Raw genomic sequence first — 18,253 nt, forward strand, 5'->3', positions numbered from 1 at the left:
ATTCAGGATATTAGACTATAAATCTTTCTGGTTTATATGTCAGAGGGAGTGATTTTCTTGTTTGGTGCATTAGTTTATTAGCACCATAAATTCTTGGTGTTGACTTGTTATGAGAAATTGCACCAGGAGATAGAAAAGTAATTGGCCGGAAGCCAAACACAGATGCCTAACATGGGATGGAATGCTCAAGAAACAGAAAGGGTGGCCAAGAGAGCCAAGCCTATTGTAAGGTAGCCCTATTTTAAAAAGTGGGATTCATGTGAACCTGTGTTACACTTCGAGTCCTCTTCAGATATTCTCCACTATTTTCAGACAAAATATTTGGGGAAAAGCGAAAAAGGAAATCCAACCACCATGATGTCCCAGTAAAATCTGAATATGCTCAAAGTCTTCCAGGAACCATAGAATGTGGAATATCAGCAGGAGGAAAAACAAAACAAAACAAAACAAATTGAAAAAACTGGGGACGGGGTGCTGGTAATGAATTAGCTCTTCACAGTATTTAGTTCCTGAAGGCTTGGTGGTGGCTGGGACACAGTACAGTGATATGCTGTGCTAATACTTCCCTCTTGTGTGTGGATGATGTCAACTGGAATGCATAGGCAATGACACTCAAAGTTGAATATCAAATATAGAAGAATTAATGGCAGCTTCTATAGACAGCCTAGGCCCTCTATGCTAGAGAAAAGCTCTGCTGGTTACCGAAAGTAAAGCAATCAAACTAGTAACCAGCTCTGAAAAGCATCCCATTTTCATAGTGCACACACAAATCTTAGTTAAAATCAAAATGGGCAGGACTGGTCCTACCATAAGTCTGAGGGAGATGAAAGTCTCAGGTGGCAAACTATTATGAAAGGTTTTCCTGACCATTGCATTTTTCCTATCAGAGATAGGGAATTTTCTGCCTCATATCCCAAAATAACTGGACCAGTTTTCTTGATTGGGAAAGGTGGATGTGGACCATTTGCTGTTCTGCCTTAGCAGAATTTTTCTTTGTGTTTTTTTTTTAATTCAGAGCTCCAAAAAGAGCCTTATTAAAAGAAAATCAACTGCTCAGTACAAAATGCCTTCATTATTTGTGGCAGAGTTTTTGGAGTGCAGTATTATGTTGACAGTGGAAAGATAGTTGGGCTTTACCTTGGAATTTTCTTTCAGTTGCCTCCTGTATTTATGGCAAATAATAAAGTTTTGCATTTCATAGTCTCACTGGGAAGAAACAAGTGCAATGTGTTCCAACTGGCTGGCACTGAGGAAAGAATAAGAACCATCTGGGAGCCATCCACCACCATGGCAGCAGCACCTGAACATGAATTAATAAAAGAGCAAGAAAAGAAAACCTGAATAAGACTCAAGGTCTTTTGTGATCCCTGATAGGGTTTTTCTTTCTTGATAAACCTTGCCAAAGCACACGGCGATGCTATTGAGGTAAAGATCAGGGGACCATGTCTTTGACAGGAAGAATTCCTGAATTGTGGAAGCTCACACAAATGAGAGAAAACAGAAGATTTAGTGGTATTTCTGTATTATAAAATGAGCTACTCTATAACATGATTAAACAAAGCAAATGGTTTGAAAGAATTGACTCCTGTAAAGAAAAGCCATGAAATGGTTGGTCTACTTTCCAAACAAACATTGGAATAAGAAAAGCCAGAGGGAGGGCATGGCTAATTCTTTCTACAAGATGCAAAGAATTTGAATGGTTTGCTTTTTAAAATATTTTATTTGAGGGAGAAGTAGGGCTCAAATAACAGGAGGGAGCTACCAGAGATCTAATTCCTCCATTTTTAGTGATTTCCCTTTTCAAAGGCTATGGAGAACTAAACTGGTGGAATGTGGAGCCTCATTAGTTCCCTTCATGCTTTTTCTATAATTTAAGAACTGGGAAGAAGTCTACAGAATGAAAATGCAAGAAAACTGCTCAGCTGCACTTGAAAATGACAGATCTGGCTCAGTCTCTCATAGTTAAAGCCAGGAGAGAATAGTATCCTGTTTATTTCATTTCAAAATATGCATAAACTGTATTGCAGTTCTATGCCAAAATAATATATATCAAAAGAAATTATACAGCAGTTATGTAGGCCCTTCAAAAAGCTACTGCCTGGCTTCTGTTAGCAGCCAGAATTGGAAGTGGTTAATCCCAAGAACATATTTTCCAAGTTCTAATTACTAAGATTAATTAAGAAGATTAAGAGCACAAGAATTCTGGTGAGTATTCTACTTTCAAATGAAAAATCTATATATAAGCAAATTAGGAGAATATCTGAACTTCTAAGAATGAGCTCCAAATCAGGGGAATCAACTCAGGAGTAACATTCCCATTTTCTCTTGCTTATCTAGATACTCGCCCAAGTTCAGTGGTAGTGAAATTATCTTTATTCTCATTATCCCATTTTTTTCTTCCTAGCGTTTTCCCACAGGTGCAGGGCCCACTTTTTGGATCAACCAAATGTTGAGCCATCGGCTGTGACATGAATTGACTGACTAGCTTGTCACCCAAGCCTGACATCATGGGCTGAGAGGGAGTGACTGGCCCAAGATCACCCAGCCAGCTTTACCTTGTCCTTGTTATAAAGCAATAAACTTGTTTTGGATTCAGAAAGGACTCTGTAATGGTAGAAGTTAAGCTGCTGTGAAACAGGATTCTGATATATATTTTCATCATGTGACAACTGATCAGTCCTCCTAGATGCTTTTACCTTCTCTTGCTTCAATTTCTCCACGTAGCAAAACCTGCCCATCACACCAAATGCTTTCTCAGAAAGGAAGCTCTAGCATTGCTTGTCCAGCCTAGAACTCAGCTAAGTCTCTCATCTTAGACTGGGGGAGACACTATTAGAGTGATTTCATCTTTTCACGGAAGAAGAGATTTTAGCAAGGCCACCCACCAGCTTTTAGTAGAGCTGACATTCACACCTGAATTGGCTACAATGTACAGTCAGTTTCCAAAGGTGTCTCTCCAACTTTTGTTTTGTTGGAAGTCCTTGCAAATCCAGCGTGCCTCATTAGCATGTGAATTAGCATGTAAATTGAGTTGTCCCACAATGCAACTCTGAGGAAGCCGTTTGTTGCCTCTCCCACTTCCTCTCTCTCTCTCTCTTTCTTCCTTCTTCCACCCAGGAAGAAGCAAGCATGCTGCTCTGCTCTCCATTCATCAGGGCCATGTGCTTGGGCCTTGATGAAGGATTCTGCCTCTTTCTTCCATGCAGCTCTTGGCAGCTGTAGGGCTGAGAGTTTAGGGCAAATTAAATTTAGAAAGAAAAGAAGAGCAAAGGAACTTCATCTTTTCCACCAAGATGGATGTAACAGAAGCAACAATAAAGTCAGTAAGAGATTCTTTTACTTATCTTAACCTAATCTGTCTAAGCGTGTGATTCTTTATGCTTGGGAGGGCTGAATGTGTAAGATCCATAACCTGTATTTCTCTGGCATGCTCACTGAAGCTATCTAAGATAATTTTCTTTTTCTGTGCCAGCTTCTCTGCTCTGTTATAAGCTCTGCTCCATTTCAGTGGTTCTAGCAGGCCACTAAATTGGCTTCATGTTTCACCTCTAGAACCTTCTCACATCTGCTAGAAATAACACCAGAGAATCTCTGGGGTGTGTTTAGTGATGGGATTTGAACCTGAGTTCTTTTGGATGAGGTGATCTTTCTTTTCCATTAGAACTTGACAGTATGAATAGAAGCAATATCAGGACTCAAAAAAGAGAGGCTCAGGAAAGATGATTGCTACTCCTGAAGTCCAAACTTCTTGAATTGACTTTGGATACCTGCAGTGATACGAACTAGATCATTTGAGCCAAATTCTCCGTCAAGAGAGCCTATTTCACCTAGGAGAGGAGGGGAAGGGAAAAACTTGAACTTCCTACTAGATTTGAAGGCAGAAATGCCCCAGAAAAGTAGGAATCTCCACTGCTTTGCTCTAGACTTTCAGGCACTTGTGTGACTGTTGGATCCTCATTTGCTGCTATTGTTCCCATTTAGCTTGAACAGTGAAGGAGCTTTTGTTGCATAAACCATTAAGGGTCAGATAGCCTCTTGCTGATCAATCTCCCTTTCTTTTCTCTCTCTAACCTCAACTTCCTCTCCGTTTTATTGCCACATGAAAACAATATCACGTTTTCTTCTGGTCCTTTTTCCAAATAGGAGTGACTGCCTTTGGCTTTTGACCTTGTAATTTGTTGTAAGGATGGGTTAGCCTAAGTGCCTTCTCTCCAAACTTCACTTTTAACCTCTAGCGCAGTGCTTCTCCATCTTGGCAGCTAGAAGCTGTGTGGACTTCAGCTCCCAGAATTCCCCAGCCAGCATGGGGAATTCTGGGAGTTGAAGTCCACACAGCTTCTAGTTACCAAACTTGAGAAACACTGTTCTAGACACCTTTGAAGATCAACAGCTCCAAGAATGCAATCAGAAAGCCTTGGGGTTTCCAGAGGAATATGTAAGTGACCAGCCCATTTGCACAGCTTTTTGCCTAAAGATCCTGACAATGCTGGGGGAGGCATAAGGACCGCAGTGCTTTAACGTGTGTGTAGCGATGCTCTCTTCTGAGCAGAATAATCACTGTAATAAGTTGGAGATCAGGGAATTGGCCTTTTCTAAATATTCAAAACTCACACGCAAAGCCTAACCTGATGTCTTCCATTTGGGAAAAAGCTGCCAAAATGATAAACTGCTTTTGGGTTAAACAGATTTAGTACTTTGATTTTTAGTAAAGTAGCCCCCAAGTACAAATAGTTCAGTTTAACAGGACCACATACAGAGTTTAAAACAACTTGCAGTTGTGCAATCCATTGGGTTTGTGGTGGGTTAGGCAGTGAAGTGGGCAAGAGCAAGTGATACAGAATTTTTGCATGGGAAAATCCCATATTCTCAGAATAATTAGTGAATTCCATAATTAGAAGAATATGTTATACATATTTGGAAATATGAGTTTAATTCACATGCAGCATTGCCTGTGTTAACCAATATGTGCCTTTCATTTAGAATTCACATTTACAATAGGATGATCTTGGAGACATGAACACAACCACAGGAAATTTGTCCTATGATGTTTCTAGTTGATAAAAAGTGCCAGGAATGAGCTGACGGGTGCTGGCTGGGGAATTCTGGGAGTTGAAGTCCACACACCTTAAAGTTCCCAAGGTTGTGAAACCCTGCTCTAAACCATACAAAGTTGAATATTTTGACTCTTGGGGGCATCTGGACTCCAAATTTTCCATGAGTTATATGAATTATCTAGATTAGAAAGCTGAGGCCACACCCCAACAAATCTTGTCCCCTGAATAAGTCTTGAGTGCGATCCTCAAAGCCTCTACAAAAGCTGCTATTAAACTGTAATATTAAAATTACTCAATCCATGCACAGTCGTCATACTATCTGTATTTATTTCATTTTCATTAAAATTTGCCCTGACTTTTTCACTTTGGGGGATTTGGTACTCTGTACAAATTACTAAAAAAACAAGTACAGTCCTCACCCCAAAATAAATTGTGTCCCTAATCTAGATTAACTTCAATCTGGCTTCCATTTAAATTATGTTCTCAGATGGTTCTGCTAGTATTCAGCAACTCTTGATACTACCAGCTTTGGCATCTTTCTGGTCTCCTTTAGCTGAAATGAGAGTTCTAATCCATCATAACAGGAGGAGCAATGCCATGGCAGAACCATTTATCAAGTGGGACAGTGAACATCTATTCACTGGATATGTTCAAGAAGCTGGACAACCATCTACAGGGTTGCTTTAAAGACATTCCTGCACTGACCAGACTCAGTGGCCTAAATGGTAGGTCTCTGTGAATCACACAAAATCTGATTGAAATTGTTTCATTTTGTAATAGCAGTTTTATTGAATGATTTAATAATTTCCATTGGGAAACTGATCTAGTTTAATTAAAAATACTAATTTCTACCTATGTGCAAAAGCATCCAAATACCCACATTAATTGAGAGGAATCTGATTCAATTTGGTATTTCAAATCAACTTTCCAGTGCAACCTGGAGATTTGGTCAGATAACCATCTGCACTAAATATTTACACTGGTTCTTTCAAACTATATGATTCAACGGTTGTATGACTGGAGTCAAGGTCTGAAAATAAAGTGCAGGGAAATTTCTATTCATCCTCTTAGATGTTGGCCTACACCAGGGGTGGAGAAGCTATTTTGATCCAGAGATAACAAGATAACTCTGGGCAAGCAATATGGAGGGTACATATGTACAGTACATATGATGGTTTTATATGTTGAATATCTGTTTTAACTTGCTTTTATTTGGTTTTGGTTTTTAACTGCTGTGAGCCACCCAGAGTCACTTAGGTGAGATGGGCGGCCATCCAAATTGAATACATACATACATACACACATACATGGGTGGTGGTGTTGTTTTTTACGAGCACACCCCTGTTTGCTAGTTGTCCTGATTTGGTCAACACAATCTTGTTTTTAGATTGGCCACCCCTCTACAAATATGCCCCAAATTATTCCAGATTCTGTAGGATGACATAAAACCATTCTCTGACCTTGCAGCTTCTTCTCATCCACTGTCACCATGGCAGCCACATAATTGAGTGACATTGTCTACTCAGGTGTGGCCACCATGAAACCACATGCTCTAGCAAGGAACTTGTCATACCCTGCTATGGCCTAGTCTGCACATATGACAAAGAATTTTGGTAAAGCCTTCATGGGGAGAAAGAAGGAAATAGCTAGCATGAGGATATATTACAGATGTAGTAGTCTGGGATATGGGTGGTGGATTGCAGAGGATTGAAATGAAGAGTTCATATCTAGAGCATGACATTGCATTGTCAAATCCTCATTTAAATGCCCTTGTGAATGGCCTTTCTTACCTTGGACAGTATTTTATTTTCAGAAAATGCTTAAGTGCTCCATTCCTGGGTCTTGCTAATTTTAAACAGTATTTTAATTCCCAGAGTCCTGCACAGATGAAATTAAGCTCTTTTCTTTTCCATAACAGTATTTTATTTTCAAAAAAGCATTTAAGTGCTACAGGCAAAAGCCCTGATCATCCCAAACTGCTATTTAGTTCTAAGACTCGTTTCAGAGCTGAAATCTCTTTTTTGTATCCGAAACATTATTTTATTTTTAAAATCTTATTGTTCCATTATGTCCAAGCAGAAATCCAATAAAAAAAATCATAAAACTACATTTACTTTTTTACATTCTGCAGAGGGAGGCAGGGCTTTATAATGCCATCTGGAGAAAAGCACATATGTATGCCTTTTATGAAACCTGGGCCTTTGACTTCTCAATACCTGTGTGTCATGTTCCCCGTTGCAAGGCATATGCGCATCACAATGGGGAACGTGCACATTAGGTAAGAGGAAGGGATAAGCATAATCCCTAAATCACTCAAGCACCCATATCCAGAAGGGAACCCCCAACACAATAGATAAGCCCATCAGATCAAACTTAGCACCCATCAAGAGGCAAGGGGAACGCCTTCCCATTCCCCCCGGGGGATGCATTCACACCTCCCTCAGGCACGCATGTCCACAGAGTAATGCCCAACATAATGGGAGCACCCATCAGGCAGTAATTAACGCCTATCAGAAGATCGGGGAAACACCTTCAGGGGACGCACCCGGTCCGGACGAAGACAGGGAGACAAAGGAGATCGTCGGGATCGCCCATCAGCTGATGCATCGAGGTCTCAAGCACCCATCCGGTCCTGGCCCGAGGGTAGAGAAGCACAACATCCGCCAGCAAAGTATAAACAGGGCACCCCATCACCACATGAGGATTCCCGTCTTTCTCTTTGCACGCACACCGTTCAAATAAAACCAGAAATCCTTAGTCCTTCTAAGTGAGTCTGAGTCTTATTCTGAGCGTGGCTGCCCTGACACTGTGGTAGATTGCATGATCTGAAGGGTCTAAGTACAGACCCTTCAAAACAGGGTAAAATACTCTGACATGCTGGACAGCGCTTGGTCCAAGCCACAAAAAACACTTTGGTTTCTTTTTTTATTGCAGCACAATTGGCCATTTGCTACTCATGGCAGGTTCAGTAAATTGATAGGCAGAATGTTTCCAGATAGTGAAACAGAAAAATGCACACAGATGCACAAAAGCCAATCATCTCATCCAATCCAATAGAAAAAAAGAACATAGATGCCATCCCAAAATTATCATTACCAAGTTTGGGTGATCTAAGTTTCTGACAAGGATTTCTTAGCTCCAGCATAGGAGAGGGCAATTCTCATATGCCCAAACACAGTTCCAGCCATAGCCATTAAAAACTTGTTTGCATATTTTGCATCAAAATATGTCCTATGGGGAAGGAGTTAATGAATGAACTATTGCATGATACACAGCAAGCTTTGCCCCTATTTCTGCCCTCTCTGATCCTGATGTGTTGCAGAGCTGAGAGTCACAATGACAGAGAAAGGATATTTAGCCTTTCCCTTCTGAGCAGTAAAAAAAAAACTCTCAAAAATTGCTCCCTATGCAGCAATGAAGCATTCAAATAGCCTTCTTTGACAACAACTGAGGCTATTTTAAAGACTTGCAGGTCAGAGGAAACTTCTTTCATATCAGATGCTAAATGGAAATAAGCATTTCCTTTCCTCTTTCTGGGAACAGGAAGTTTGGCTAAGAGGTAAAGGTTCAGGAGAAATGACAGGACTGCAAAGCTTGAGACTTTCTCTTGGCTTCATAGGCCTGTTGGCAAAAGGTTCTTCAGGCTGAGACTAGGATGCCCCAGAGGGTTCTATCTTATCCAACATTCTATTTAACAATTGTGTGAACCATGGCAGCATTGGAGTAGAAGATTGCAAAGAGGTTTAGAGTGCAGTATCGCCTCCCTTTCTGGCACATTTCAAGGAGACCATTTAGAGGCTGAGCTGGTACTTGATGTGTACAGTGGAAAAAACTGAAATTGAATGTAGAATTTTGGATGGAATAGTGCACTTCATTGGGGAAAAATGTAATCTGGGGATCCTTCTGTGTCTTTGCATGTGAAGCTAATATCAAAGAGACTTTCTTCTAAGGAGTTAGGTCCCTTCAGTCTTGACTGTAGGCACATGCTGAAGTCCTCCACTAACATCTGCTGGACTTTGACAGGGTCTCCTTTTGAGCAGTAGAAGGTATTTCATTCTTTGATATTTTCTAAGCTGATGATGGTCTGCATCAGAGCTAAATTTAAATTGCAAGTAAGCATGAGAGAATCTGAGTTAAAAGCTTCATAAACATCATTTGTCTACAATTCTAAAAACTATGAGAACCATTTCAAGTGACCTTCTTGTAGGCTTGGATGCACTTACTATCAGGTGTCTGAGTCTAAAATGCAGATAAATGTTTATAGATTATTCAGTCTCCAAGAAGAATGGTTGAATAATGAGAGAAATTTAAATGCTGAGTGGGTGAGCATGCATGTACTGGCATAGGAACTTTTCTGGAAGTCCCTCCAGACCTGGTTATGTCATCAGGCCAGGAGGTCCCAGGGGACTGGTGAGATCTTGAGGTGGCTCCATTACTGCTATTAACATCTATTCTCTCTTATGCCTTGTGATTTTTAATTTGTTTTGATAATGACTATTTTTTATGTTTATTGTTTTATTGTTTTGCTGTATGCCACCCAGAGTAACTTTTTGTGAGATGGGCAGCCATATAACTTTGATAAATAAAATAAAACAAAATAGGAACTGCCTTATAGTTGCAATGATTTGTGTGTGTAGAAATAGGTGTCTACAAATATAACATTATAATTCTTTTGGATCTGATCAATTTATGCAAGAGATTGTTGGAGAAAAGATTAAGAAAATGGTGTCCGCTCTAATAAATGCTACTCAGTTGCAGAGATTAAGAATGAAATCCTAGTATGCGCAGGGAATCTACAATGAACTGCTAATGTGAAAACATCATCTGATTGAGACATGTGGCCAACCAACCTTATGCTGTAAAACACTCCAGAACTGGAAGCAAAATTTAAATCTATGCGTATGTATAGATTCACCTAAGGTTTTTAAACCACAGTGAGGTGATCCCACTCCATTTGACTTGTGAAATTACTTTTTTTAGCTCCAAAAAGAACACTGCTTTGGGGAAAATGTGTGAGATATTTTGTGTCACTGTTTACACAAGCATCTGCTTCCATCTGCAATGCAAACTCTGTTGAAGTGCCCGTTGCTATTTTGCCTTTCTGGTGGGGCTGTTCTATGATAGGCCTTTGGCAAGATGGAAAAGCTTTCCCTGTTGACTTTTCAGCATCTGCTGCCATACAAAGTGTTAAAGAGACAGGATCCCTGCCTGGAAGTATAATCCTAACCAGGAAAAACAAAACAAAAAAAGAAGGGAAAAAAAGGTTCTCTCTATGGATTGTGGGCACTGCTTTGATTCAAAGTATTTGTGGTTACTTTGCTGTGGAGCCGAGTTGGACACTTTGCTTAAACATTCCTGTTTCTGCTGTTCATTTCTCACTCATTTTCTTTTTCTTGTTAAAGGCAGTAGACTTTAATTTATCTTGGCTCTCCAAATGTCCCCCACAAGTGGCCAGCTTTAGAGGAGGAGCTTTACTGGTTGTGTGTAGATCAGGGGAATTTTAATAGATGGCACTCCTGTCTGGCAAGCTGGGGGTGAAGAATTGTCTCTTCTCAGCAACCACCAGAAGCAAAAACTCTTTCCTCATCACTGAATGTAGTCAACCTCAAAGATGGTTCCACTCATATGAGTCTAAAAGGCACCCCCCCTCCCATGCCTTGCCTCAATGTCTTTTAAACTTGGAAAGACGCAGCTTGACAGAGCATCAGACTAGAGCCAGCTTTATCCCGGGCCACGCGGGCAGTCATAGCCAGAGCTTCCCATCTCTGAAATCGGGTTCACCCTCAAAGATGCGAGCGTGCGTAGTGTTTGCTAGCCTGGGGTGCACCTGAGGAAGCGTCTTGAGACTGCACAGGAAGATCCAGACATCCTCACAGAAGTGGCATTCAACCATAATGATACCTCCCTAGTCTGGACCGCACAACAGCCAAAGCAGGAACTTCGGAACCTGGTGAAGGGGCGTGTCCCTATTAATTCTGTCCCCGCCTCCAGTCAGAATCCCCTCGGAAAGGCAGATCCGCCCCTTCTCTTTTCTCAAGCTCTCATTGGTTTCTGGGCACGTCGTTACAGCCCGCGGAGAGGGGGTTGCCGTTCGGAGAAGGTTGGGCTACAACCGAGAGCTCCACGTGTGGCAGCCTCTGGAGCGGCCGGGAAGAGAGAAAGGTGACAGGCTGGCGCTTCGGAGGGACTTTCCGCCGGCCTGTCCAGCCGTTCGCGCAAGGTGAGTGCAGAGCGGCCGAGTCAAGCGGGGCAAAAGGCGAACATCCACCCGGCGTACCCCTTTGCAGAGGAACCGCTTTGGGACAGAGGCAGCCGCTGCTGGCTTGCTGGACCTGACCGCCGTTGAGGCTTTCCATCTGGTTCCTTTTCCACTGAATCCAGAAAGTCCCGCCAGCGCTGGTCCTGGTGGCAGAGTACCAAACGTCCCCCACCCCACCCCGGACTGGCATTCAAGAATGCAGAGATCACCCCGGCAGCCGAGATCTCCGCCTCGCTGGCCCGGAGAAGGGGTGCCCGGTGGAAGATGTGTCAGCTGAAGATTCTCGCCCAGGTGGTGAAGTGCGTTCCGCCAGCTTTCCCAGGATCCCGCAGCGCCGGTGGAGGCTGCCTCTTAACTTCCCAGGTTCAACTCCGCCTGGCTGCAGTTTCAGCAGAGTAGAAGGACAGTTTGGGAGGCGGCCCCAATACTTCCACCGCTTAGATGCGTTGCTCCTGGCTGGCTTGGCTTAGATCCGAGGCGGCCAACTCTCGTCCCTGCCGAGACCCTCCCTGTTCCCCGTAGCTGGGGCGCGATGCTCCCGTCGCTGCCAGGGCCTTGCTTAATCCCAGAAAGGCAGTCTTCGCCTTCCCTTTCCCCCGCTCCGCTTCGCCCTTGTAGCAGAAGCCCGCGGCTTCCCGCTAGCGCGCTGGAATGAGGCACCCGTGAACCCCACTCCCCGTTGGGGGAGGGGGCGACCACAGCTCTCCTCGCCATCCTTTCGGCGGCGGGTCCAGGTCCAGAGCGCCCGTCCATGGGGCTGTCCGTTCCCCGCCGAGTGCAAAGCGGCTGAGAGAAGGGGGCGATGGCCCCTGCGCGGGGGGCCGCCTAGCATGGCCCGGGGAGGGACGCCCCCCGCCTCCTCGTCTGGCCCCGAGCCCCTGCCCCGCCGCGCCTTGCGGAAGCTGCTGCTGGTTCTGGGCTCCGTGCTCATGTCTCTCTACGCCAGCTATTGCCTAGCGGGGGCAGCGCGCGTCCTCACCAGGGATCCGGCCCCGATTCCCGTCGCTCAAGGCGAGGAGGCGGCTGGCACGCCCCGGGATCCCCTACTGCAACCCCAGCCGGGGGGAGAAGGCAACAAGCGGCTGCCGCAAGCGGTGATCATCGGCGTGAAGAAGGGCGGCACCCGAGCGTTGCTCGAGTTTCTGCGGGTGCATCCGGATGTGAGGGCGGCGGGCGCCGAGCCGCACTTCTTCGATCGGAACTACGGCCGGGGACTCGCCTGGTACCGGTATGTATGTGGATCCGCTGCTCTTGAATGGCGCCAGCAGGGCAGGGCTCAGCCTCCATGGGTGTGTCGGGCGCGGTATGAAGGGCGGCTGGGCGCCCCTTCCTCTCCCTTCCCGAATGGGGCGGATGAGCCTGGGAAACTCACTGGGAAACCAGTGGACTCCCTTTGCTCTTCTGAGTTTGCGAGATCTAAATTTAGAGGTTCGCTGACAGCCATCCTCACACATCCAGCCGAAAGAAGAAGCCAACGCACACATCTGGGAGGAGGCCTCTTCTAGCTCTGTCAAATGAATGCCCAAAATAAACTTGTACACCCTTGTACTGTTGGCTCCTTTGTATAGGAAACCAAGCATGGCCATTGAGGCAAGGGCGAAATGTTGGAAGCTCTGTTCCTTCATCCAAAGTGTATGGGAAGTGCAACTGTTTTTGAGTAAGTGCAGAGTATTTTTGGCTTCACTCTGGGATTGAGATGAGCCTGGCAGTGAGGGGAGAAAAGGCATCTGGGCCTCTAAATATTAGAGTCTTTGGGACTCTTAAGGGGTATAGTATCAAGTAATCCCATAGAAAACTGCCTCTTAAAGCTCTGTCCTAGCAAGTCTGGCATCTCCCTCTTATGTTGCAGACCCACCCCCTCCTTTTTCCTTGTAGGGTTATCGAGTCTGTGATCCTTCCTTTCCTACAGTTCCTGGTCAGCCACACAATCCATGATGTTGTACGGCTATTTGTAGAATTAATTGATTAATTTTGCTATCTTGAGTGAATTAGGTAAGGGCATATTTAAAACTTTCTCTCCCCAACCCTGAATACCACACTTCCTACCTTCACACCTATCCTGTGAACTCTTCAATCCATTGCTCTTAGTCCACTGTTGTGCCCAATATGACTTGTCCCCTCTATCCACCCACCTAACACCCCCCATCCCCCCCACACACTTGCTAAACTCCAAATATCTTATAAAACCATTCCTTAAAATTGGGATTACCAAATCTGGGGTGTAAAAATCTGGATGACCATGAGATGGCAGTAAAGAGGGATGGGGGCATTTTTTATATACATCTCTTTGCTGCCCTCTACTGGAGATCTGGGTTTTTGAGGCCCAAAGCTAGTAGCTCTAATAAAAATGCCTGCAGCCCTGCAAATTCCTTGAGTAAACTGATTCACTTGCTCCATGTCCTGCTCTAGCATCTTCTCATGTTATTATAGTGGCTGCTTCTTTTACACACTGTTTTATACCTTTTGTGTGTACTTGGAAATAAGTGAACTGCATAGATTCCAATATAATTTTTTACCAGTTGAAGAGGTCCAACCCAGCTTGGCTCTTTCACCTACTCTGATCCTCTTGTATAAATACTGCAGACAAATTAAGTTGACCTGTAGACTTGTCCATTCCAGTAAATAAATCCTTAAGTAAACTACATTCCTTCCATGAATCTACTCTCCCCATCCACACCAGCCATCAACCCTGTTCATATCTGACCTTTTCAGCCGCAGCATTGGAAGTAACCTCACATAGCATCTGTCCTAAAGTGCCTTCATCCTTATCTTCAGAGTCAAAGAAGAGGTGTCTGGGCATAAACAACAAAAACAATTAATCAAGAACTCCATTGGGATGAGAAGGGGGCAGGTAGAAAAAAAGACAGGCACTAGACAAAATTCCAGTGCAGGGAATTTGCACCAACAATACAATGAAAGCCTTTATGAAATGGCTTAGTACTTGGGGAGGTGATAGAAGAGAGGTGCTTTTAACTGCATGTGTATTTTAATCTATATTAGTCTATATATGTTTTTATTTTTAGAGGTAGGCAACATAGAAATCTGATTTATCACTTTTTCCAACAACAGTGGCTATGTCCACATCCCACAATTACCTATACTATGCTCAATTAGACCAATTTTCTGAATCATGCACTCAGCTAAAATGTGGATTGCATTTCCTGATGTTTTGTGCAAATACAGCAAGTGTCCTCTACAAGAAAGATACTGCTGGTAGTAACACATTCTCTCTTCCTTCCTTCCTTCTTATCCTTATTACTATTTGCTGTTCAAGCAAACTATCAGAATAGCAAATTTGTATAGGGTGTGACTTTTACTCTTAGATTTAAAAATCCAGAGTAAGGATCTCTGATTCATGAGAAGGCAGCATAAGAATTGGTTCATCTTTTCATGTATATGTGCCCTGGTTTTCCCCTTGGAAGCTCTGGAAGACATTTGGGCAGATGGTAGGAAATTACTGCAATTAAGTCACTTTCTTTCCCTGTAAATATTTCAGCAATGCTATTTGCTCTCTTACGGTACTCAGAGTATCAGTAAAACAGATCTTGGCAGAAAATTGCTGATACTTTCCAAAGTATCTTTCTAAAGATTGCAGGCCCATTTTAGAAAATTTCATTCAAATCAGTAAAATTTAAATCAATTGTCTCAGTGAGAACTAAACACTACTAACTTTCCTTGGGTTGGGGCATATGGTTTTCAATCAATAATTGATAGTTGAATCAGATGTTCATTTTATGAAGAGCCAGATGTCTTAAGAGCCTAGGAAACTGTTCTATAAAGAGTCTAGTTATTGCTCTAGCTAGCCCAGTCCTGGCCCCTCTACATTAACTAAAAAGGTTTCAGATATCAGTTTTTCCCAGCCTTCTGTGGAAATACTGGGGGTAAAACCTGGGAATTCCTGTGTGTAAAAGACTTGCTCTATCACTATCCTGTAGATCTTCTTTGTTTTAATTTCCATTCCCTCAAATGTCAATATTTTGTGTCTGAATAAAAGCTATTGTGATTGGGAATAGGGGTGTGTAGGATACAATTGAAGAGCCAGTTTGGTGTAGTGGTTAAGGCACCAGGCTAGAAATGGGGAGACCATGAGTTCTAGTCCTGCCTTGGGCATGAAGCCAGCTGGGTGACTTTGGGCAGTCGCTCTCACTCTACCCTAGGAAGGAGGCAATGGCAAACAATTTCTGAAAAACCTTGCCAAGAAAACTGCAGGGACTTGTCCAGGCAGTCTCCAAGAATCGGACATGATTGAACGGATTAAAAAAAAGGGGGATACAATTGTACAAGTGTTGCAATCCCACTGGAAAGAGTAATGAATAGCCTTGTTTCCATCTCTTACCCCTCATTAAGAAGATGGTTCTGCACACTGAAGCAGCAACTTATGAGCACTCCATTCCATTCCACTCAACAGGTTGTTCTCGTAGACATCCACATGGTGCACTATGTTCCTGTATTCCCACAGTGGTGTTAGTTTTCAGGAGCTCTCCTGCAGCTGAGGTGATCAATGTCTGACTCCAACTCCTGAGCTGCAAAGGCAGTTTTATAATGTTAATCCTACAGTGGCAGGCAGGTGAATTCTCACTGGCACATTCTCACTCCTTGGTTCTCCCTGCTCTGTGCTAAAGTCAAGGCACCATGCTGCTTGCTATTGCTTTGCTAGGGCTGGCTTTGTTTTCAAGAAAATAATCAGTGATGCAAGGATAAGAACAGGCTGCGGATCTCTTTTTACACTGCCCTGTTAGTCAACTGGCAAAACCCCTGGTTGGCTCATGAGACATAGAATTGAGGGGCTGGAAGGGACCACAAAGACCAGGCAGTCCAACCTTCTGCAACGTGCAGGAAAACCACTTAATCCATCTATGGAGGGTGGCCTAGGTAGACAATCCCAGTGTTGTGCAGATCTTACTGTCACAAAGTTTTTCCTTATATTAAAATACAATCTGGATAGGTATAACTTATGGCCATTATTTCTGAGCATTGTGTGGTATAGACACTCACAGGGTAGTGTTTTGTAGGGATGAAACTTCTGGTGATCTGTAGGTAGCCTAAGTTTGTTATCAAAGAGAACAAGCAAAGAAATACACACAGACACATTTGTCAGAACTTGTCAGAGTTCTGACAAGTCTCTAAGGTTTCATTCAGTCACAATGCTTTGAATCAATTATCAGGGATCATGAAAGCAGTCTAATAATTTGCAGGTAATATGTTTAAGCTGCATGGTGATGTTCCTGAAGACAAGGCAAATTAATACAGCTCTCATATTGTTAGTATTTTTTTTTTAAAGTAGCATTCAAATCACTCATGCCTGTTAAAAAAAAACCCTCAGGGGGGAGACACTACCAAAATATTGGTTCAAAACATTCTTTTTTGGCTTGGTATTAATGTGTGCCTAGTTTACATAATCCTTTCCCGTCAAAAGATGGATGGAAATGTGTGTGCCCACTTCCAGGCCAAGAACTTGTCAGAACTCTGGCTTACTGTGACTAAGCAACCAGTTGGGGTATGTCACTCAGGGGTTCTCAGTGGGTTCCTCCTATAAGGGGAGTGGCTAAACAAACTGCAGAAGTTCCTTCCATGGTTTGCTTAACATCTTCTGGCTTGTTCTTCTCCTAACAAGCTTGTTAGGAAGTAACACTGCAGTCTTTCTGCTTTTGATGGCATGCTGAACAAACCACAGAAGGAGCTTCTTAGGAGAAGCCAAGTGGAAACAATGGAGTTGTTCACAGCAGGCGGAAATGTTGGCTTAGTACCATATGTGAATGCAGCCAATACTGAATAATGCCAAGTAGCCTGGATGTATATTCATCCATTCTCCCATCACCTGCACAGAATTCTCCTTCACAGTGTTTTACAGAATTATATAAAAATCATGGCTCAAAATGTTTTCTTGATTTTGTTTTTAAATGTTTTTGGGGAAGATTTGAACTACTCCCTCCCTCTCTAATAGCTGATATTTTTGTTGCACTATGATCTGTTTCACACATCATGGTAAACCATAAGGCAGTTGATTTGATTTTGGCTTAGTGTAGTGTATGAATACAACTAATAATAATGTATTCAGTAAACCATGGTTAAGCAATTCACAATTCATTTTGAGCCAGTCATGGTGAGTAAACTCTACTTTGGCATGTAACACAAACCCAGGCAATTATGTTTATTAATGCAGTAATCCTTTAATTAAAGAAATCTTAGCATGACTGTGTTAGGCAAGCTCAGCAGATGTGTTCATTCTGATACAGCTTTTTTCTACAGAATACTTTCAAGCAAGTTTGATTCACAGATTCACAATGGTGGGTTTACCAGAGCAGATCTAGGATTAATTTAGAACTGAAGCGATGCTGTTGGCTGCAGAATTCAGTGCACGGTCTGCCTGGGAGGGAAAGAGAAGAATTCTAGGAAGAAGATAGACATGCCCATAGTGTTTCTGGAGATACTGACCATGCTCTCCAAGGAGGGACTATGCCAGCATCACTGCCCACACATGGAAGCTGCCAGTGAACTGATTATAGAGTGTCTATGTCGCAATGTGTTGCTTTGCTCCCACTCCACACCAGGTACATGGTTGGCAACATTTAGTACTCCCATTCCCCAGGGTACACAAGCATCCCACCAAACTATTCACACCCCTTGTTTGTTTGTTTTTAGCAAAACACACAAAGAGGTGGTAGGACAGCTTATAACCTCTGGGACCCATATAGCTCAGCAGGAAGGCTGCCTGGGCAGAATACCCGCAGCCCACTGATAGAAATGCTGTTTTGGCAAGAAGCCAAGGTGTGGTGGGCTAGAAAAACTGCCACAAATGCCCCTGATAAAAGCACTCCCTGGTGGTTCTCTGGACTCAGTAGAATGCAGGATGTAGAACTTTGAGCCCATCCAGGAGGAATACCTCCATTTCTTATTTACAAATCATGGCAGAGGGAAAAGAGAGACTGCTCCCAACTCT

At 43.2% G+C, this 18,253-nt stretch overlaps 1 protein-coding gene across 1 annotated transcript in view; it reads left to right on the top strand.

Moving 5' to 3' along the window:
• Window positions 1–11,217: 11,217 nt before the first annotated feature.
• LOC134489763 (heparan sulfate glucosamine 3-O-sulfotransferase 3A1-like) overlaps window positions 11,218–18,253 on the top strand; it is an 83,930-nt gene continuing 76,894 nt past the window's right edge. The window contains exon 1 of the mRNA XM_063292628.1: window positions 11,218–12,541. Coding sequence (XP_063148698.1) covers window positions 12,144–12,541 — 398 coding nt within the window. The 5' untranslated portion in view covers window positions 11,218–12,143. The remainder of the gene's footprint in view (window positions 12,542–18,253) is intronic.

Source organism: Candoia aspera, chromosome 2, assembly GCF_035149785.1.
Source record: "Candoia aspera isolate rCanAsp1 chromosome 2, rCanAsp1.hap2, whole genome shotgun sequence".
Classification (NCBI taxonomy): Eukaryota; Metazoa; Chordata; class Lepidosauria; order Squamata; family Boidae; genus Candoia; species Candoia aspera.